This window comes from Lactuca serriola, chromosome 6, assembly GCF_051521515.1.
Source record: "Lactuca serriola cultivar US96UC23 chromosome 6, Lser_US96UC23_V15, whole genome shotgun sequence".
Taxonomy (NCBI): domain Eukaryota; kingdom Viridiplantae; phylum Streptophyta; class Magnoliopsida; order Asterales; family Asteraceae; genus Lactuca; species Lactuca serriola.
The window spans coordinates 90,999,422-91,022,830 of record NC_136413.1 but is presented as its reverse complement, the minus strand read 5'-3'; the positions used below and the strand labels follow the sequence as shown (position 1 = coordinate 91,022,830).

The 23,409-nt window shown below is 37.5% G+C and overlaps 1 protein-coding gene across 1 annotated transcript; it reads left to right on the top strand.

Annotated features, from left to right (window-relative positions):
• Positions 1-13,357: 13,357 nt before the first annotated feature.
• Positions 13,358-23,409, top strand: NOV (Histidine kinase-, DNA gyrase B-, and HSP90-like ATPase family protein). Its single transcript, XM_079008244.1, has 12 exons — positions 13,358-14,028; positions 14,213-14,550; positions 14,781-15,396; positions 15,500-15,646; positions 15,979-16,123; positions 16,213-17,687; positions 17,854-18,066; positions 18,610-20,790; positions 20,894-21,006; positions 21,101-21,497; positions 21,577-21,894; positions 21,972-23,409. Exons 1-12 carry the CDS (start codon positions 13,471-13,473, stop codon positions 23,175-23,177), a joined length of 7,707 nt encoding a protein of 2,568 aa, XP_078864370.1. The 5' UTR covers positions 13,358-13,470; the 3' UTR covers positions 23,178-23,409.

Sequence of the window (23,409 nt, the reverse complement as noted above, 5' to 3'; positions counted from 1 at the left end):
CATTAATAGTATAGTTTTAATACATGTATGTTCTTTCATAGAATAAGACATGAAAATAAGTAATCAACACAAGGATGGAAGAGATGGCTTACATATGTGAAGATTTTAAGAGAAACTTGAAGATCCTTGGGAGAGAAATCGGATTTCTCTAGCTAGAAGTGGTAGAAATGAAGAAAAATGACTAAGGCTATATATATATATATATATATATATATATATATATATATATATATATACACCAATGGGTTTACGGCCACCTTACGGCCGTAAACTCCAAGGTCTTGGCCGTAAACTCCTCTCTTGAGGGCTTAAGGCTTGTTTAACAGGTTCTAAGTTCAACTGACAAACTTATACACCCCATCCTTTGATGTATGAAAGATCAGAATGCTCAAACGGACTCTTAACTGTGCTAAAAGTTAGCAGGAGTAAGTTTGACTTTCAATGAAGTGCTTGACTGTACAGGATAGAAAATTTTGGGTTGTCACACAGACACAATACCTTACATTTTACTTACAACAAAAAATATAGAGATTTCTAGAACTCTCTCTTCATACATTTTCAAAATATGAACACACATGCTTTAATACAATATTTGAAACAAAACTCTCAAACAATTTTTTGTGGAAAATATCGGATTTTATGGAGTTTACAAATGATACAAAAACTTTCTTACAAACATGCTTATGAACTCACCAACATTATATATGTTGACCGTTTTCAAAATAACTTGTATTCTCAGGGAATCATTAAGCAAGTTGGTCATCAAGAACACGTGGATTTTTGCGTATTTTTTGTTATCATCATACATTTGACATTTGGATTGTAATTTGTAAGCCAACACACCGATGTAAACTATGATGGTTGTTATATTTGATGTGTGATGATGATGTTGTCTTTGATTCGATTATATACACTATGATGATATTACAAGATGAAGTCACCCAACCCCCGGATGTTTCCGCCGTCTGGTTCGGGGGTTTGACAGATTGGTATCAGAGCAATGTTTATAGTGAACTGACATATCTAATCATACAAGATATGAAACTATAATTACATTGGGACTAAAATACTCTGAACAAAAATAAAATGCATACCTATGTGTGCATTTTAGGGTACTGTCACGATAAGAAACAATAAAAGGTTTTGGAGGAATTGAACATCGTGGTTAAACCCGGATAGTTATGTAGTCGTATTGGGGATAAATATAGTCTGATCAACTATATTTATTCAAAATACGACCAACATGTGTTTGGGAGTGATCATGGTGGGCAATGAATCTAGAAACTTACCAACTTTGTATCCAAAAAGTTTTAAAAAAATCAAACATAAACAATTAAAATACTATAGGTGTATTCTTGCATGCTATCCATTTTTCTGCATTCATGTAGTTCTATGCAGACTCTATGGTCGGATTTCATCTCCCCGGAGATCCTTACTTCCTCAACCAGGGGAACGAAGGATGGCTAGAGCCGGAACCAGAAGAGGAACCAGATGAGGAACCCGAAGAGGGACCAACAAAATTAGTGGTGGACTACGAGGAGGAGGAGTCTGATAGGGATGATGCAGATGACTCAGACGCGGAGTCTGAAGTCATCAAACCACCATACATAGCTAGGGTGCCCTCGTATAGGATGGGTCCCAACGGCCCTATGCCCTCATGGGCACATGAGATCTGGATATGGAGTCGACAGCAGGGGGTGCGTCCCCCAATTGGCATGAACCAGGACTATTACGACCTTAGTCACGGTGGACCTGCAGACGGAGCCCTACCAGTGATGGTTAGGAGGACGCGTGATATAGGTAAGCATACACAGGCGACCGCCGGACAAATGGTTGCGATGAGGGTTGCAGTTGAGCGAGCAGAGAGACTGACTCATGAGGTGGTTAGGGACTACTAGGAGAGAGAGGCAGTGTTGGAGGCCCGACTACGTGCCACTGAGTGTCATTTGGCCAAACTTCAGGGTGCATCCACCTCATCATCAGCACCACCAGAAGACATACACGGTGGGTAGGATTTGCTCTCTCTTCACCGCCCCTATTGATAGGACCCTCTCTCTTTTCATGTACTATTGTATGTAGGACTGACTCTATGATTAAGTTACTACACTAGTCATAGAGTCGTTATGCTGGCCGATTTTCTATTTTCTATGTACTGTACACCTTCCTTAGGCGAATTTTCATGCATTGTACTACGGATATTACATTATTAGTGAAAACAATCTTGTGTTTTATTTGCGATGTTGTTATCTGCTATGTGTTCTATTTTCCTTATTTCATGATATCATATGAATTCACTTATATGTATAACTGAGCCACCGAAACCGCTATATGCCAAAGGAACTCGAAACCACGAACTGTTATGTACTCACCATCTTCCTGTTCCATGATAGAAGATGCCTCAAAGACCGATACGCATAAACAACACGACACCACCACCGCCGCCTCCATCGGAGGTAGACTCTGCTGCATTCCAGGTAACAGTATCAGCTGCGGTCATCGCAACATTGGCTCATATTCATAATGGAAACAACGGTGGCAGTAATGGTCAAGGAACTGGAAGCCCAAACCAAGGAATGAACCAAGGGCCTACAAAAGTCTGCACCTACAAAGATTTCTCAAATGGAAAACCTTGAACATTCAATGGAACTGGTGGCGTGATATCCTTGAAGCGCTGGATTGAAAAGACCGAATCTGTCTTTGAAATCTACGAATGTTCAGAGGAAAGCAAGGTGAAGTTTGCAACCTGTACATTTTTTGACCAAGCCCTATCCTGGTGGAATGGTCATGTAAAGGCCATGACTTTGCCAGTCGCAAACGCTATGCCTTGGGGAGAACTGAAAGAGATGTCGATGGCAGAATATTGTCCCCGTGGGGAAGTACAGAAACTATAGCAAGATTTATGGAACCTTACAGTGTAAAACTCAGACATCGAGGCTTACATTTCCAGATTCAGTGAGTTAGCACTATTGTGCCCGGGTATGATCACTTTAGAGGGAAAGAAGATCGAACGATTCATTTGGGGGTTAACGCCTCCAGTTCATGGAAATGTGATTGCAGCAAACCCTAAGACTTTTGACAGTGTAAAGCAGCTAGCTCAGAAGCTTTATGATCATGACAACAAGAAAGGTACCAAAACTGCTGAGACTGAGGCCAAGAAGGAAGGGAATAACAAGAAGAATGGGGACAATAAATGAAAGGGGCGACAGAACCAAGGATCCTCTAAAAAGCAGCAAACCATAACAGTCCACACTGCTACTAATCAAGTTGCACCAGCCCCAGCTGCTCCAACCTCATCTACACAAACTACTACCAGGCCATACTCGGTAAGCCTACCAAAATGTAACAAATGCAACTACCACCATAATAGCGAGTGCAGAGAAATACAGTGTACCAACTGCAACCGCAAGGGGCACACCGCCTGGCACTGCAGATCTCAACCCCAACAAAACCAACAACAACAACAACAACAACAACAACAACACCAACAGTAACGTCGGGGCCAATTATATTTGTTATGGATGTGGAGGAAGTGTCCATTTTAGGCAAAATTGCCCCAAAGCCAACAACCAAGGAGTAGGAGGATCAGGCAGGGTCCTAACATTGGGTCAAGGAGAGGCAGTTCAAGACCTGACAATTGTTACTGGTATGTTTCCCCTCAACAACACTTACGCTTGCATTCTATTTGATAGTGGGTCTGAGCGGAGTTTCGTGAGTAACAAATTCAAACACTTATTAAACCAACAACCCCAAAAGCTAAGCGAAGCCTTCACAGTGGAGATGGCCAATGGGAAAACCGAAACAACCAAAGACGTTTACGTAGGATGCATGCTAACATAAAACAACCACTCATTTCAAATAAATTTGATGCCAGTTAATATTAGGAGTTTTGATGTGATAATCGACATGGGTTGGTTAAGCCCCCACCATGCTGATATTATGTGCCACGAGATGGCTGTTCGCCATCACCTCCCTATCCACGAAACTCTAATAATCTATGGTGATAAACCTGGCGCCAATCTCCGTCTTATATCGCGCATCAAGGTACAAAAATGCTTGCATAAGAAAAATTATGTCTTCCTCGCCCACGTGGTGGATAAAGCAAAAGAGGAAATAAACATCAAAGATATCCCAGTGGCATGTGACTTTTCGGACGTATTTATGGAGTTTACAAATGATACAAAGCCTTTCTTACAAACATGCTTATGAACTCACCAACATTATATATGTTGACCGTTTTCAAAATAACTTGTATTCTCAGGGAATCGTTAAGCAGGTTGGTAATCAAGAACACCTGTATTTTTGCGTATTTTTGTTATCATCATACATGTGACATTTGGAATGTAATTTGTAAACCAACTCACCGATGTAAACTATGATGGTTGTTATATTTCATGTGTGATGATGATGGTGTCTTTGATTCGATTATATACACTGTGATGATATTACAAGATGAAGTCACCCAACCCCCAAACGTTTATGTTGTATGGTTCGGGGTGTGACAACAATGGAGAATATAATACAACAAGGGTTGAAATGTGGTTTGGACTCTTATTGATTTAAAAATGATGGATTGTTACATTTTTAGCTGGAGAAAAGAAATCCTTCATGTAAGAACAAGGAGATACAATAATTAAGCTACTAAGTGAGTTAAGGTATCCTCTCTCCTTGTTATTAAGCTTATGTGCTTAATTAAAGTAAAGTTGGAAAGAGTTGTTAGTAATCAAATTGAAGCTTGAATTCATGATATGATGTTACAGTGTTACTAGTAACACGAGGTGCATGATTATAATTTTAATTGATAAATTTCGTATTTGAATTATGTTAGGTAAGTGTGACGATTTGAGCAATCTCAAGTCAAATATGGCATGTTATTCAATAGTGAAATGGATTGTCAAGAATCATAAACGCTTGGTATTTTTATGGATTTGGAAATCACTGGATGATGACTTTTGGTGGAGGAAGGTAGAAAAGATGATTTAATCTTCACGTCTCCCTTTCTTGTATTTTCAAAGCTATGGTGCAGGTTGTCATAATAATTATGTGTATGTGTATGTGTGTATGTGTATATATATATATATATATATATATATATATATATAGAGAGAGAGAGAGAGAGAGGGAGAGAGAGAGTGTAAGAGTGAGAGAGAGAGAGAGAAAGAAAGAGAGAGATAGAGAGAGAGAGAAGATCAAATGAGAACCAAAAATATTAGGAACCTTTTAATAACCATTTTCATTAACGATATTATTGTCATTCTAACATTAACACTATCAAAACACACAAAAAATCATTTTTACAATGAGATCTATTATTTAGATTTTCTCAAACTCTCCAACCATTTGTAAGAACACACAAACTCTAATACCATAACCACCAGCTCCAACCGCCAGCACCATTGTCACCAACATAGCACCACCACCGACAACCTTGTTGCCTTCAGAGTACCACCACCGGAAGACTGTTGTCGCTTCCCTCCACTATCGTTCTATGACAAGTGCATTTTATGCACCTATTTTTTTACGTCTATTTATACCTTTTCATTGAATTATACTTCATAATTCTTGCATTTAGTTAATTATTTAGGCACTTGCATGCTTTATTCGGAATGCATGGTATTTCACTATTTTTGATTGATTTTGTAGGAATTATGGAGCTTGGAGCATTGGAACTTTGGAGGAGTGCTTGGAGCCTGGATCTTGGAACTTGGAGCTTCGAGGTTGGAGCTTGGAGCATTAGAGCATGAAGAGAAGAGGGACTGGTCATGCCATGGAAGAAAACATGAAGGCATAACCCGAGTTGTTGCATATAATCATAACAAAGGGCTACATTTGAAACACGGTCCGTGTCACATCGACATTGGTGCCTTCGACCCATAGTACATTGAGGCGAAACTCACCTCGATGTGCATGCAAAAACCACTATAGCAACAAAGGACTCTACTAGCTTCAACTCACTTCCAATGACCTACAGGAAGATACTTGAGTCAATAACTGATCACATGTAATAGTCACATGCAACAATAACCACTTCACATGAAATGACGATTAGGGTTTAACATGAAATGATGATTAGGGTTTCACATGAAATGGCGATTAGGGTTTCATATGAAATGACTATTAGGGTTTCACATGAAATGACAATTAGGGTTAAGTAAGAGCACTTAACCCATTAAGGACTTAATCACTTAAGGGTATGATTGATTAATGTTTGACTTAGTTGTTTTCGGTTGGAATAATAATCCAGTTAGCAATCCAAATATGCGTCTGATTATTTCTTAAAATAAAGCTCCTCGATTCTAGGGTTTTTTTTTTACATAAAATGATAACTAGGGTTAGTATTCCTCACTAAACCCATTAAATACTTAATCCATTAATTCCAATATTGCATTGAGTTAATTGTAGGGAATTACTAAGTTATTATTTTAGGTTAAATTAATAGTTTTAACGCGAGTCCCGACCAACTCTAAAATTAGGGTTCTTAATATTAGGGTTTTCTAAACCCTAATTAGGGTTTCCAAACCCTAAAGGTAAATGATTATCTAATTAAATAAATATCTAATTAATAAATTGGGCACCACCCACTGCCACCTCGGGCAATGTGGTTGGCGGCGGTCCATGGCGGCAACCACCCGCACACAGCGACACTTTGAGTAATATATCCAATAATCCAACACACATATAATGTATTACAACACACGCACACACACACTAGAACCAAAAGAGTAAGAAAAGGCCCAACACTACCACCAAAAATGGTGCTTGGCGGCGGTAAGAGGTGGCAGCCACCACCTCACGGTGGTGGTGGTGGGTTCTCTTTTGGTTCTATGTCAAGCAAACACACCAATGCATGAACAACAACACAACACACCCATACACGTGACACACACACACACACACACTAATAAACGCACACAACCACCCACATATGGTGGCAAAAAAAACGAGAATGACGGCAGACCGACGGTGGCCACCATGGTTGGCTGCCATGGTGGTCATTCTACTTGATTTTACGGCCAACAACTCGCATACCACCGATAGAACCACATAACCACATGCATAATGTATCCCCAACAGCCCTCTTCGGGGGGGGGGGTGGTACAACGACCGAAGTAATGGGAGAAGATCCGTACGAGCGGCGACGACGGTATTCATCAGGTATACCACTGTTTAATAGAAAATAAGCGGAGGAAGGTGATTTGTGGTTGCCTTATCGAGAACAGATGCAACAACCCGCAACTTGCGGTCGTTCCCAGCCTCCCTCTTCGGTCAAGACAACTTCTCTCGACAGTCCTCGACTTCACCGACAGTAGAAATAGCAGCGATGGACGTTTGCTGAGGTGTAGCGGTCTTTACCGGCAGCATAATAATGACTACGACTACTTGGTGGTTCTCTAGCTTCGACGTCAGCGGTACAGTAGCGACGACGCTTGGCTTGGTGGTTTCCGACCTCAACAATGGAGGTGGATGTGGATGTGGATGTGGATGGAGGTTGGGGAAACAAGGGTGGCGCTGAAGGTAACGATGTTAGGGTTAGGGTTTAGTGAAGATATATCAGACGTGGGGAAAGGAGGAGTAACGGGTATAAGCCCTCCCGTCTCCAACTCCAAACTTATGCCCAAAATGACACATCCAATCCCTCCCCCAAGGTTCCTTTTTTATTTAAGTCCAAAATTTTCCCTTTATGTAACGCCCGCAGATCCGGGCTAGTCAATTTAGAGGCAATAGGGGTCGAAAACGACTTTTCGACAAAAAGATTATTTAGAATAAATAATCTTAACCAAGTTGTAGAAGATGTCACAGGGCTTCCGTACATATAAAGAACGCCGAAATCCGAGTTATAACGAAGAAGTTATGACCCGTCGAAGTTTCGCGTCGGAACCGGCACGGCGCCGGGAAGCGTAAATAGTAAATTTATGATAGAGCGAGATTTAGATTTAGCGCTCTAAACGAAAGTCGTAGAATATGTTAAACTAAGAACTTCGATAAAAAGAACGCCCAAATCTGACTTCGTATGAAGAAGTTACGATTTTTCGAAGTTTCGGATTAGCAGTGTACAGTCCGAAATTCGAATATTAGATCGAGCGATTTTTAGCCGACACAACCTAAACGAGAATTGAAGATCTCATTATTAGTAGCGTAACAATAAAAAGACAGACAAAAATGGACATCGGATGAAGAAGTTATGAGATTATAACGGACCAATCCTGTCCCGGCCTGTTAAAAATATAACTTTAAAAATAAATTCAAAATTAGCCGAAGGAGTCTAAACGAAAGTTGTAGAGTGCGTCTCCACCTACGCATGGATATAAAGAACGTCAAAAACGGAGTTCGTATGAACGAGTTACAAATTATAATAGCATATTTACGTATTAAAATAAAGTATAAATCATATATACATACACATATATATACATATGTATATATCATTAGAAAGGTATCGACGATGCGGTTATTATAAGACTAATGTTGAGTTCTTTCGACATTAGTTTAGTACAAATATCTTTAAATCTATTTAAAATAGTATTATAAAGGGGTGTTTAGTTGTTTATATAACTATAAGGTCATTAAGTAATTATGGGGGGTAGTTTTTGTAAATTCAATTACTATAAATAAAAGGCTTGGACTCTCATATTTCTTGCACCATTCTCTTGATTCAAGAGTCTTTCTCTCCTTATCCCCCGAGCATTTCGGTCCCTCGTGATTCGACTTCTCTTTCTGTAGTTTTAGTATAGTAAGGTGAGCGCTGAAGCGCTGCACGAATCTTTCTTAGAAAGATTCAGCGACGAAGTTCTGCCCCTGCAGAGCCGACTCCTAGCTAAAATCCCCTTGTAAGTAAGTTATGCTTACCCTATTCTAAATATAGTTTATATTTAAAATTAGTATTGTTATTATAAATTTATAATAAATATTTGAGCTATTATTATGACTTATATAAGTGTCGTTATAATATCTTTTTAACTACTTGCGGTACGGGGAATCTGGTTTAAAGGGCCGCATAGGGTTGTTGGATTTCAGAAGTGCTATATGCCAAAATGGTCCTGCCTTCCGGTGTTTTATGTCTGGCCCCTGTCTGTACATAGTGGTTGGAAAGTATTGTTTAAACGCTTATATAATAATAATAATAAGACTAATAATTAGTCACGGTAAATATTAGACTAAAATCTAGTGGTAATAATACTAGGTTTCGTCGAAGGAAATTATTTTAAAGTAAACGAAGCGCTGTCCGAGTACCGAGTCACCACATTCTCAAGTGAGTGCATAGTTACTTTCATCTTACACATAGATATGAAGTATTTAATATATATTACGTGTTGTGAGTGCATAGTTACTTTCATCTTACACATATATATGAAGTATTTTATATAAACTACGTGCTATGTGTGCACATTATCTGAATACTTGCTGTCTATGTTGGTTGAACGTTTTATACATGTTTTAAAGGACTTAAACTGTATACGTATTTTATATATACGAAAATGTTGGGTATGAGATGGGTAGATGAATGATGAGAGATAGAAGATGACGTGAGTATACATTGGCAGGTACAGACTTAGTGCCTATGGGACAAACACCGGTAGCTATGGACTTAGTACCTTTTAGACGTTGGTAGCTATGGATTTAGTACCTGTAGGAATTGGTAGCTATGGACTTAGTACCTGTTGAACATTGGTAGCTATGGACTTAGTACCTATTAGATAAAGACTGGTAGCTATGGATTTAGTACCCGATGAATAGACTATAGCAGCTATGGAATTAGTGCTTTATGAACGAACATTGGCAGCTATGGATTTAGTGCCAGTCCCATAACCCTGGACGTAAGGGACTTCGGAATAAACGAATGCAGGATAGATGACTCTTAGGTTAAATCCTTAAAGAGTAAAGAAGATAATGGGGATGGGTAATTGGGTTGATTGTTTGATTGAACATAATAATTATATTATTGTGGGTTGAAAACCCTATGTACTCACCAGGTTTCCCAACCTGACCCACTCAGTTTATGTATATCACAGGTGACGAAGTGAAGTGACATTACACTGAGAGATTTAAAAGAGATGTAGATCACTAGTGTAAATCATTGTAAGTTCTGTTTATGCTTATGTTTCGGTATTAACGATGACATCCCAAACATTTTAAAATGAAATAAATACGTTTCTTCGAAAATGTTTTAATAACGTATTTACCATGTTTTTCTGGGAACAAATTCCGCAACCTTTTTATAAAATGAAGTATTCTGATTTTTATAAAGCATAAACAAAATCAGTCTTTTCTGGCCGTGATTTTGGGGATGTCACACTTTAGCCCCCCCCCCCCCCCTGCGCTTCGAAAAAGCTATTCAGTATAAGTCCATAGGTTACCATTTAACCCTCAACATCAAGAAAATGTAACTTTCAACTCCTATGGCTAACAATGGTCAATTAATACGGACTTAGGGCTAAAATAAAATAAAATATAAAATATATCTCGAGACTTTAGGGCTTATTATTTATTTATTTATCTACTTATTTTATTTATCATTATTATTATCTTTATTTATTTTATTACTTGTTTTATTTTATTTTTAAACGGAATGTTACATCAGTCATCCCAAGCTCTTCCATCTGGAACCAAAAGTACTTGAAACATAGACTAAAAACGGTAAGCACGAAACTTAGTGAGTTCCCCCAAAATACCACATACCAAACATACAGTAAATAAATAGTAGGCCCCGCCCGACTTCGGAACCTGTCCGCCATCGGGCCCCGCTCGGCATCGAGTTGAGCTTGGTAAAATGGGCCCCATCCAATCATCAATAACATATATCAAATAAACACATACACATGCGATAATTACAAAGATACACCGCATACAAATATCCATCGAGTCCCGCCCGACATCGAGCTTTGACCCAGATAAACACATAAACATAACACATGCAAGAGTCACAGCGACAACTAGCATCATAACATCATAATGTAAACATGGGTTGGCCTTGGTGCCTTCGACCCACTAAATACGGTAAGGAAACTCACCTCGAATACTGGAAAGTAGCTGAATAGTCCCCGACTACGAATATCAACCCAACTCAATCCTTAAACATAAAATATTTCCTTAAGTACCCATTCATACTCATAACCCCTTAAAGGTTAACTTTGGTTAAGGTCAAAGTCAAAGTCAAGGCTCCGAGTTGACTTAACTCGTCGAGTTGCCCTTTAACTCGCCGATTTCCATGAATCACATAATCATGATACCGCGATCCAACACGTCGAGTTTTCCTCCAACTCGCTGAGTTCTTCCTTTTCAACAGAATCGGGACTTCTCAATACAACTCGTCGAGTTCTTCAGTCTGTTAACCCTTCTTAATGTATTAAGCCATTATTCTTCAGATCTACACCCTATACTCCAGATCTAGACTGAAAATGCCTTTAGAAGGGTAAAGTTTCCAACTTTACCCATTAATACCTTTCCTAAAGAGATTAAGCTTAAACCTTAACCCAAAAAGGCCAAAGCCTTAATCCAAAAATCACCAAAACTACAAGATAGACCACGAGGTCACAGATTAGACTCTAGGGACAAAAAGATCACGTAAAGTTCCAACTTTCTGTACATGCATGGCCATTAGAAGCTCCAAAAAGCCAAAATGATGGTCTAAAGGCTGCATGGGACTCCCATGGCCATAAAGTTGGCACATTTATGCCATGAAAACCCCTCAAGACCATAGATCTGAAGTGTTAACCCATTTAGGACGTCCAACTCCCAAGGACCAAGATATTTTGACAAAACCAAACAAAATGACCCTAAAAGAAGATCTAGACAACTGCAAGGCAATGTTCAAGCTTTATACCAGAAAAGTGTTGTGGATGAGGCAAGGATTATGTATCTATACGCTCCCTCTTGTGTCTTCAAGTTTTTTCCTTCTTCCAATGACTTCACACACACACACCAAAAACACCAAAAATGGCTCACAATCACTCAAAGTAGCTTTAGGGTTTCGAGATTTAGGGTTAGGACAATGGAGGTTGGAAATGAGGCCAACACCTTGGGGTTAAGGTGTTTAAATAGGGTACAAAACCTTGGAATTAGGGTGTCAATTTACCCAGCCAACTCGTCGAGTTGAGACCTCCCAACTCGTCGAGTTGGTTACCAAAACGTACGGTCCAAAACATCTCTACTCGACGAGTTTGGGGTCTCCAAATCATCGAGTTGCTATATAAAAATGAATAATTATAAATTAAATATATACCAGGAACCAGACGTTACAGGAACTTAACGATGGTTTCTTTGAAGAATAATTATCTTCATGGGAAGATTCTGATTACGTTTGATTCGTTGAAATTTCTAGATCTATCTGCAAATTTCATCAACAGATCATTACCTAAAGATTTTGAGAGTGATGATCTTGTTTAGATCTTGTTTACTTTAACGTTTCATACAACAATATCTCCGAAGAGATTCCGCTGAAATTCACAAACAAAATTCCGACGAATGCAACCGTTGACTTGTGGTTTATAATATTACTGGATCAATCCCGGAATCAGTGTTTTCTTCAATCAAAACGAAATATCATTCGCTGGAAATTCAAAGCTTTGTGGGAGGCCATTAGACAATTTAATGAACTTAATTGCAAGCTGTCTCACAAAATCCTTCGTGGCAAGTAGGTGGTACTTACATACTGATGATTAGGATGGGGGTCACCGGGTGACCCCTTCAAATTTTCCATAATGACCTTTTAAAACCTAAAAAAACAAGTTTGTACCCTTTAAATGCAAAAAAAATCACAAAGGACCATTTAAACAAATATACGAAACATTGTTGGGCAATAGTGACAATAACCTATAACAATACATGTTGATTTATTTATATATTTATGTATGAATTATAAATGTTTAATAGTTTTGTTTGTTATAAATGTTAAAACAAATGTTGTACTGTTTTTATGTTATTAACAATTATAATATATATATATATATATATATATATATATATATTTGTTATTTGTTATATATAAAAATCAACATATGTTTGATATATATTTTATTAACATTGTTTTTTCATATATATATATATATATATATATATATATATATATATATATATATATATGACAATTTGTAAAATTTGAAACAAGATTAAAAAATTACGTGGATATGTGTTTCTGGTGTTACACCTCGTTCCCGAATTGTAGAAAAAAAAGAGAAGAAGAGAAAATAAAACAAGAAGAAAAAAAAAAAAAACAAAATTCACCTTTTGTGTTTTTGAGTTGAAAGAAATGAAAGAAAAATTAAATACTTTGTTGTTTCTTTCAAACTCAATGATCCTTCCACTTACTTCTCTTAATACCAATTTTTTTTTTTTTTTTTTTTTTTCCTCTAGCTTCCATTTTTTTTTTCCGGTGCAAATTCGCAATAACCCAAAATAAAAAGGAAGGAAGGGGTTTAGGTCAGTAGATTAACAAAATCTCTCCGCGCCGATTTTTCTCCAAACTGCAGTCACATTATGTACGGACAGCCACCGCCCTTCAGCCATCGTGGCGGCGGCCGAGGGCAACCTCCGCCGCAACAGCAAGCACATCCGCATATGAACCCTAATTATCTTCTAAACAACAACTATTACCTCCAACCCCCAAACTTTCCGATGTTCCCTAGTTTTCCCGTAGAAAACCCCAACATCCATACCCAAAACCTTAATTTACCCATTGAAAACCCCAACTTTCATATGCAAAACCATAATTTTTCCATTGAAAACCCCAACTTTCATATGCAAAACCATAATTTTTCCATTGAAAACCCCAGCTTCCATATGCAAAACCATAGCTTCACTCCCCCTAATCAGTTGTCAAATAATAGAGTGATACCGCATAATGGAACTATGGAAAAGATCGATAAAGCCGTTGTAAAGGCACGCCGTGAGCTCATTGCCGCCGGAGAAAACGTGTCGGCGTTGAAGGTGTCACAGGCTGCCCTTGTAATACTTCAAGCTGATTCATGGGATTCACTAGGGGTTCAGATGCAACATGTACCCTGTCTATACCGCCTTATGCTGATAGAAGGGAAGGTAAAAATATGCATCTAAATGATATTATTATTGCTAAAATCTTGGTTTATTATGTTGATAATTATAGTTCTGCCACTCTTCCAAAAACTGGACACCTTTCAGTTTTTGTTATCACAATCCCATTGCTTTCTGACGTCAAAGTTAACTTGCTGATAGAGGTGTTTTTTCTTGTTTTTCCCTTCAGATCAATGCACTTATCCATTGCTTTGTTGAGGTCTGGAAGATTACCACTTTATTTGATTTGGAGATGGCAATCTGCAAGAACGAAGGAGTTCAGCAATTTGAAGAGCTTGAATTGGGACCTCTCATCAGGCATCCTCTTATAAATCATTATTTTTGTGTGAGTTCTGATTCAACAGCAGTGTTCAAAATATCTTCCAGAGAGATAATTTCTTTTCTTGTCGAATATATGGACATCCATAACGGCAAAGAGGTTTTAGTTAATGAGTTTTTGGATTTCATCGCCAACAAGCGATCAGTTGATAGCAAGGAAAAGCTTCATGTGCGTATCCAAAGTTTGGGGTATGTTTTGCAATTCCTCTTTAGTATATTAGTTGCAAGCATTACAGATCTATACAGGGATAGTATACATATTATCTTTGATAACTTCTTATTTCATAAAAGCAGTTGCCCTATGAATGTAGCTACTAATTCATCATACTTTGTTTGTGCTTTTCATGCAATATATACCTTCTCACTCTTGCCCTTCTGCTTTTTTACCTTCCCTTTACCCCATTCCCTTCTTTCTGTAGGATGCATATTACTCTTATTCGGAAAGCAAAGCCTTTGGAAAATGCCACATTAAGCAAGTATCTTGAAAGTTCAGGTAAACAGAAGAAAAATCGTCCTCTTTTCACATCACAGAAAAAACAACTTGATGAAAATTTTGGTGCCATATCCCAACGCCTCAAGTCATTTTCTTCCGAAAACGGGAAGCACATACGATTTCTATCAAGTTCAGAAGATGAAGGCGTTGATGTTGAAAGCGATGAAAATGAAGATGAAACTTGTTTGACTAGTCAAAGCAAAAGCAAAAGCGAAAAGTCATCTCGAAAGAAGAAAAGATCCAATAGAGTTAGCACTTGTCCTTATCCCTCTGTAAATGAGGAGAAGACACGACTTGGAATCACAAGCGAAAAGGAAGAGAAACCTAATGAAGCTGTAGCAAGTGTGAATAAAAAGAGAAAATCTGATGAAATAGCATGCAATGATTTCCGTACCCTCAAATTGCGTAAAAGAGATGTTGTTATGATGAAGAATGTGAGCCTAATTGACTATGGACATATAGCTAATACACTACGTAATGAATCTATTATGGCATTCGTCAATTTGTGGAAGGATGCATGCAAAGGGAAGGAAGCATCTGAGGTTTGTTATTTTCTTTTTTGTTTGCACTCATGTATCTGAGTGTTTCAATGTCTATTATGTTATTTATATGCCTAAAAGTATCTTCACTTGTTGTGATTGATAGGTATTCATTCAGATGTTTGAGTTCTATGGACCCTCCAAACTTCCAAAGAAGAAAAAAACTAAATCGAGTTCGCAAGAGACATCGAAAGAGGTTTTGATTGGACAACTTTGCCAGTCCTACCCTTTACTTGGATTAATTAATGTTGCGGTTAGTAGTTCATCATTAGCTCATCAGAATTCATGTCATTTTCTTAGTTTCTTGGATGATAAAAAAGGTTTTTAAATGAAATGATGGCTCAAACAGATAGACAGTTACAGATTTTGACTTCAAAAGTTGTTGCAAACCATCTAACTTTTCAAAAAATCTCTGGAAAAGAACAATCTTTTTAGCAACTAAACTAAATATGAATGTGATTCCTTCCATTTTCTTAATTTTCATTCCTTACCCATGTGATGTTTTTTCATTCCATCATGGAATGGAATGAAAATTGCAATATAGTCCGTGCAATTTATAATGAAAAATCTCTATAAAACTTTCAGGTAAAGTCTATAAAAGATGGAATGTGGGATAGCATGTATGACACTCACCAAACTTTTGATCAACAAAGTGCTGAAGATCATACTGAGAATGCAACCATACAGACAGAACAAGCTGCTAGTAAGCAAGTTTTAAAAGAACATTGTGGTGAGTGTTTCTGTAATTACATCATAATGATTTTAAGATTATTTTGATTCACCAATTCAACCTTTTGTTTGTTTCTTTACCTTATACAGACGTCAGCCTTGAAGACATTTTGAAGAAAGGTTCTGAATTTTTCAAAGATAATCATGGAACCCTTTTTAAAAGTCTTTACAAGTGTGAGGTATGGCTAACTCAACAGTTTGCTGTTGAAAACTTTGAGTCTTTAGGACATGGTGATTATCTCACATTCCTTGAAAGAAACATTTCTTCATTGCCTCCTTCATTCCAAAAAATCTTTCAGAGTGATGGGAAACACAGTAAGCCTTCTTTAGAGGCTTACATGTCTAATCAGCTATTGAATGTGCTAGTAGCACAAGCCTCATTACAAAACAAAGATTTAACCAAAAAGAATGTTGTGGAGTTGCTTACAAAGCAATTCCCTTTGATACCTTTCAAATTAGATAAAGAAGGTTCTTTAAAAGCCCTTGAAAATGTTGTGAAAGGCAACAAAAGTAATCCGGTTTCAAAGGGTGTGCTTTTTTCAGCTGCTTTATTAGGCCCTTCTGTGAACAATCAAACACATGTTACTTCTAAAGATGCAATGGAAGTGTTAATTAGGGCTCCAATGTTGACAGATTTAAATACATGGTCACATTGGGATGTTTTATTCGCCCCTTCTCTTGGCCCTCTTACTTTGTGGTTAATAAAGGAGATTAAAGCGAATGAGCTGCTTTGTTTGGTGACTAAAAGTGGAAATGTGATACGTATTGATCATACATCCACAGTGGACTCGTTTCTAGAAGCTTCCATTCGTGGGTCCTCTTTTCAAACAGCAGTAAATCTTCTCTCTCTTTTTGCACTTTATGGTGGTGAAAAGAATGTTCCATTATCTCTTCTAAAGTGTCATGCTGAAAAAGCCTTTAAGGTCATAATGAATCATGATTCATCAAAAGACAAAACTCAACTCAATAACAAAATACCCGTTGCATCTAAGTTTATGCTTGAATGTCTGGCTTATTTACCCATTGAATTCCGTTCCTTTGCAACCGATGTATTGCTTTCTGGATTCCGTTCCATTGTTAAAGATGCTTCTTCAGTTATTTTAAGTGAATGTAAACACACAGAACACCGTGTAATTCTTCATGAATTAGGGTTCTCTCTTGGTGTAATGGAATGGATTGAAGATCATCGTATCTTTTCTGTTTCTGATGCCATTAAGTCATCTGAATTTGATCAAAAAGAGGATGCATCTACCAGTTATACCCCTGTTGAAAGGAAAGGAGTGTTGTCTACAAAGGGTAATGTGAAAACAGAGGATTGTCAAGTAAATGATGTCATTGGCAAAAAACTGGATCACAAGAAAGTGAAGAAGCATTCATCTAGAAGTAATAATGAAAAGGAATCCACCAAGATTATTGAGTCCATTAGGCGAGAAGAATTTGGGTTGGATCCAAGTATAGAGGAGGAAGACACTATTTTGAAGAAACAACATGCTCGATTAGGTAGAGCATTACATTGTCTTTCTCAAGAGTTATACTCTCAAGACTCGCATTTTATACTCGAACTCGTGAGTGCATCTTTTTCATTTACTTTTATTTTCATGTTTATGTTGAAGGGTAAAATGGTCATTTACTTGATACATATTGGACTTAATGGGAAAAAAGAAACTTGCCCTTTAATATTCTATGGTTCTTTTGTGTAAAACTAAAACACTCGTTCTCTCTCATTTGTAGGTTCAAAATGCTGATGACAATGTGTACCCATGTGATGTGGAGCCAACTTTGACCTTTATTCTTCAAGAAGAAGGTGTTATAGTCTTGAATAATGAGCAAGGATTTTCTGTTGAAAACATCAAAGCACTTTGTGATGTTGGCAATTCAACAAAGAAGGAGCCTAGTGCAGGGTATATTGGTAAAAAGGGCATTGGCTTCAAATCTGTATTCCGGGTATACTTTACTATTCTTTAACTACTCGATGTATGCATTCTATTCTTTATTTTGGTTTAGAGTAAATTACATTTTTTGTCACTGAGTATAGCTATTTTTGAAAATTTGGTTCCAAAAAGTTTTCTTTTGACGTTTTGGTACTTGTAATTGTTGTTTCTTAACAAATTTGCCCCCCCCTTTCAATAAAATGACTATAATGCCTTTTTTATATATTTTTTTTATAAATGTTTATTATTATAATTGTGGGATGGGCCCCACTACCACCCTCATCCGACTCCATTATTAATTATAATAAAAATTTGTAAAAAGAGTATTTAAAGGGTAATATGGTCATTTTAGTTGGAACTTGGACCGAAATCGTTAGAATACTTTAAAATAAGGACCTAAACGTTTCAAAACTGCAAATAGGGATCAAAGTTTCAAGGGAAAAACCTTTTATGACTACAATTGCAAAAGTTGGCTATACTCAGGGACCAAAAATGTAGTTTACTCTTTGTTTTATGTTTTACTAATAATTTTTTTTTTTTTTAAATCTACTTTTAGGTTACGGATGCTCCAGAAATCCATTCCAATGGGTTCCATATCAAGTTTGACATAACCAATGGTCAAATCGGTTTTGTTCTACCAACAATTGTCCCACCTTGTGACATTGATCATTTCAGCAAATTGGTTTCCATGAACAATGAAAAACACTGGAATACATGCATTGTGCTTCCTTTCAAATCAAAGAAACATGAACCCTTTTCAGTTGAGAATCTCATTTCCATGTTCTCTGATCTCCATCCATCCTTGTTACTCTTCCTTCATCGCCTCAAATGTATCAAATTCAGAAATCTTTTAAACGATTCACTCGTTATCATGAGGAAAGAAGTTGTTGGAGATGGCATTGTAAACGTTTCTTTTGGGGAACAAAAAATGACTTGGTTTGTGAAATCGAGTAAACTTCAATCCAATCACATTCGCCATGATGTCCAAACAACTGAAATATCAATGGCTCTTATGTTGGAAGAAGATTTGGATAATGGAAACTATATTCCAAAACTGGATCACCAACCTGTTTTTGCTTTTCTTCCTTTAAGAAGTTATGGATTGAAATTTATAATCCAAGCTGATTTTATTCTCCCTTCATCAAGAGAGGAAGTAGATGGAGATAGTCCATGGAATCAATGGTTATTATCGGAATTTCCAAATTTGTTTGTGAGTGCCGAGAGGTCGTTCTGTAGTCTCCCGAGTTTTAAGGATAATCCCGCAAAGGGTATTTCGGTCTTTATGAGTTTTGTCCCTTTAGGAGGGGAGGTCCATGGGTTCTTTTCTTGCCTCCCTCGTATGATTATTTCCAAGTTGCTGACTTCCAACTGTTTCCTTCTAGAAGGGGACAACAAGAAGTGGGTCCCACCATGTAAAGTGCTAAGAAATTGGACAGATGAAGTTCGTGAGTTATTACCCAATAGTTTAATAAAAGAGCATCTTGGTGTTGGGTACTTGAATAAAGATACGGTTTTATCAGATTCTTTAGCATGTGCTTTAGGGATTGAAGAATGTGGGCCCAAGATTCTTCTTCAGATCATGACATCATTATGTCAGAAACATTCATTAAAATCAAAGGGAATCAATTGGCTATGTTCTTGGCTAAATGTTTTGTATTTGATGTTGGTCAATGTTTCTGTTTCTGACCATAGTGATGATGTCATAAATACCCTTGTTCAGTTACCATTTATTCTTCTCTCTGATGGCAAATATTCATCAATTCAAGAAGGTGCAATATGGTTGAATACTGATAGAGTTGATAGTAAACATGGTCTTGAAGCTTTTAAGAACTTGCACCCCAAACTTCGAATTGTCAATTCTGCCCTTCTTAACAATACCCATGTTGAAAACATAACTCAGATGCTTTACAAAGTGGGTGTTCAGAAGTTATCTGCACATGAAGTTTTAAAAGTGCACATCTTGCCAGCTATTTCAGATGAAAAAGTTGTTTCAGAAAGTAAAGAATTGATGACTGAATATCTTTCTTTTATCATGTTCCATTTTGAATCATCTTGCCCTGACTGTATTCCAGAAAGAGAGAATCTACTCTCACAGGTGCGTGACACTGCTTTTATCTCCACAAACCAGGGGTATAAAAGACTTTTCGACGTGCCAATTCATTTCGGTAAAAATTTCGGGAACCCAATTGATACGAGGAAGTTGATTCATGGCACTGATATGCAATGGTTTGAGATTGATAACAACTATCTGTATCACCCGATTTCCAAATCCTTAAATGGAGCAAAATCAAAATGGAGAAAATTCTTGCAGGAGTTGGGGGTGACTGATTTTGTGCAAATAGTGAAAATTGAAAAGCAAATTGCAGATATACCACATACTATTCTCAAGAACATGATGTTGGATGATGATTGTATATCTTCAGGGTCCATTGTGGTAGATTGGGAATCTCAAGAGCTAACAGGTTTGTTGTCAAGTGGTGATAAGAACAAGGGTAAGCACCTTTTGGAGGTACTTGATACACTATGGGATGATTATTTTAGGGATAAACTTACGGGTTTTTGCAGCATAAATGGACATAACAAGCCCTTTAAATCTTCCATTTTAAGAACCCTTCATAGTGTCCAATGGTTGGCTTCTAGTATGGATGATCAACTTCACTTTTCCAAAGATTTGTTTCATAATTGTGACACGGTTTCTGCAATTCTTGGTGATTTTGCACCATATGCTATTCCAAAGGTATAATATACAATGTTAAATAAATGTTGTGATATAATAAATGTAAGTACTACTACTACTACTAATAATAATAATACTTGTGATGTTTGTTGTCATGAAATAGGTTAAAAATGTGAAGTTGTTAAGTGATATTGGGTTGAAGACTACAGTCACTCTTGATGATGCTTTATCAGTTCTTCAAGTTTGGAGAACATCTAAGAAGCGTTTCAAGGCCAGGTATTTCAGTTTTAATCCTTCACCAATGTATATAATTAATTCTCTTCTTTTTGTTATATATAATTTTGTTATTTTTTATTCTATTCTTTGACAGCATATCTCAGATGACCAAGCTTTACACATACATATGGAATGAGATGAGCATCTCAAGGCAGAAGATTATGGACAGTTTGAATTCTCAAGCTTTCATATTTGTTCCTCACTCACATACTTCCACAAATGAAGTTGTATCCGGTGTATTCTTATCTCCCCATGAAGTATTTTGGCATGATTCCACCGGGTCATTGGAACAATTAAAGTCAGCCGATCCTAAAGTTGACCAAAATTTGACTAATAGTCCTCTCAGCAAGATGTTATGCAATGTTTACCCTGGTCTTCATTATTTCTTTGTTACTGAATTTGGAGTAGCTGAAAATCCTCCTCTCCTTGGCTACCTTCAATCTTTGCTACAATTATCATCCACAGTTTTGCCATCACAAGCAGCTAAAACAGTTAGGGTCACAAATTGGAATCTTTTTAATTTTATCCATTTAATCCTGTAACATTTTTTTTTGTTTCATGTGTTGTTAGGTTTTCCAAGTTTTTAAACAGTGGAACGACGGAATGGAATCTGGGATTCTGAGTTCTGAAGATATTGGCTACTTGAAGAAGAGCATACACAAAAAGAAAACGACAATACTTCCAACTGTACAAGATAAATGGGTTTCTTTACATGAATACTTTGGTCTTTTATGTTGGTGTGATGATGAACATCTGAAAAAAGAATTCAAGAACTTGAACAATGTCGATTTTCTATCTTTTGGGGACCTTAATCCTGAAGAAAAACAAATCCTTCAGGATAAGATTTCTGTCTTACTTCGGAAGCTCGGAATCCCTTTGCTTTCTGAGGTACATCTTTCTCTCTTTCTCTCTCATACACACACTGGAATCTCTCTCTCTCTCTTACACACACTTGGGTTTTACAGGTTGTGACACGTGAAGCAATATTCTATGGCCCAACAGACAGTAGTTTCAAAGCTTCATTGATAACATGGGCCCTCCCATATGCACAGCGTTACGTTTACACCAATCATCCAAACGAATATTCTCGATTCAAGAACCAAAAACTCCAAATCATTGTGGTGGAAAATCTGTTCTACAAAAACATCATAAAAAGATTCAAAATCGAATCCAACAAACGCCACGACTGCAGTTGTCTCCTACAAGACAACATCCTATACACAACCCGTGATTCCGATTCCCACTCCCTGTTTCTCGAGCTTACCCGTTTCCTAATCCCCCGGAATCCCCAACTCCACTTGGCAAACTTCCTTCAGATGATCACAACAATGGCGGAATCCGGTTCCACCCAGGACCAAATGGAATCCTTCATTTCCAACAGCCAAAAGCTATCAAACCTCCCAAGTCAAGAACCACCATGGTGTATCGCCGCCATGTCATCGCCGGAAAACGAAATTCCAACCACCTCCGGTTTGCCATTAGACCACCCTCCAAAGCCTGCTTCCGCCTCCAAGAAGTTTGGAACTAACTCGAGCTGGCCACCTGTCAATTGGAAAACCGCACCAGGGTTCGAACACGCGGTGAAGACAAAACCGTGTAACAAAAGTGAAGTAATCGAACAAGATGATGACTGGATCATCGAAGAGAATGAAACCTTAAACACAGCTCCAATGATCTTGGAGGAAAAAGACAAATTGGATTACGAGTTGGATTACAGAAAGAATAACGAGTCATCATCATCATCACATGGGATTGTGAGAGAACAGTTAAGTTTGGGCCCAGTGGGCCAGGGGACCCCACAGCAGGTGATAACGGGGAGGACAGGTGAAGATGTGGCTTATAAATATTTTAGTGGGAAATTTGGTGAGAAAAATGTGAGATGGGTGAATGAGGTTAGTGAATCTGGGTTGCCTTATGATATTCTTGTTGTAGGGGAGGATAATAAGAAGAAGGAATATATTGAAGTTAAGTCGACTTCAAGTGTGAGGAAAGATTGGTTTGAGATAACAGTAAGAGAGTGGCAGTTTGGGGTTGAAAAAGGTGATGATTTTAGTATTGCGCGTGTGGTTTTATCGGATGGGAAGTTGGTTCAGATTACTATTTATAAAAATCCGGTGAAATTGTGTCAGGAAAGACAACTTAAGTTGGCTCTTTTGTCTGGAAAACAGTAAAAAAAGATTGCATGACATGGTGATCACAAATGTTAAGTGCTAGTGACAGGAGTTACAATTTTGACAGGATGAGTTTTTAGCATTTGTTTCTACATTTTTAGTTCATGTATTTGTACGTTTTAAAAAGAAAATGACTTGGGTATCTATCTGAGTTCTTGAAATCCCCAAATTGTTTAGGCAAAGATATTAATATTATTTCAATATGAAACCCAACGGGACTAATCGGACAGAA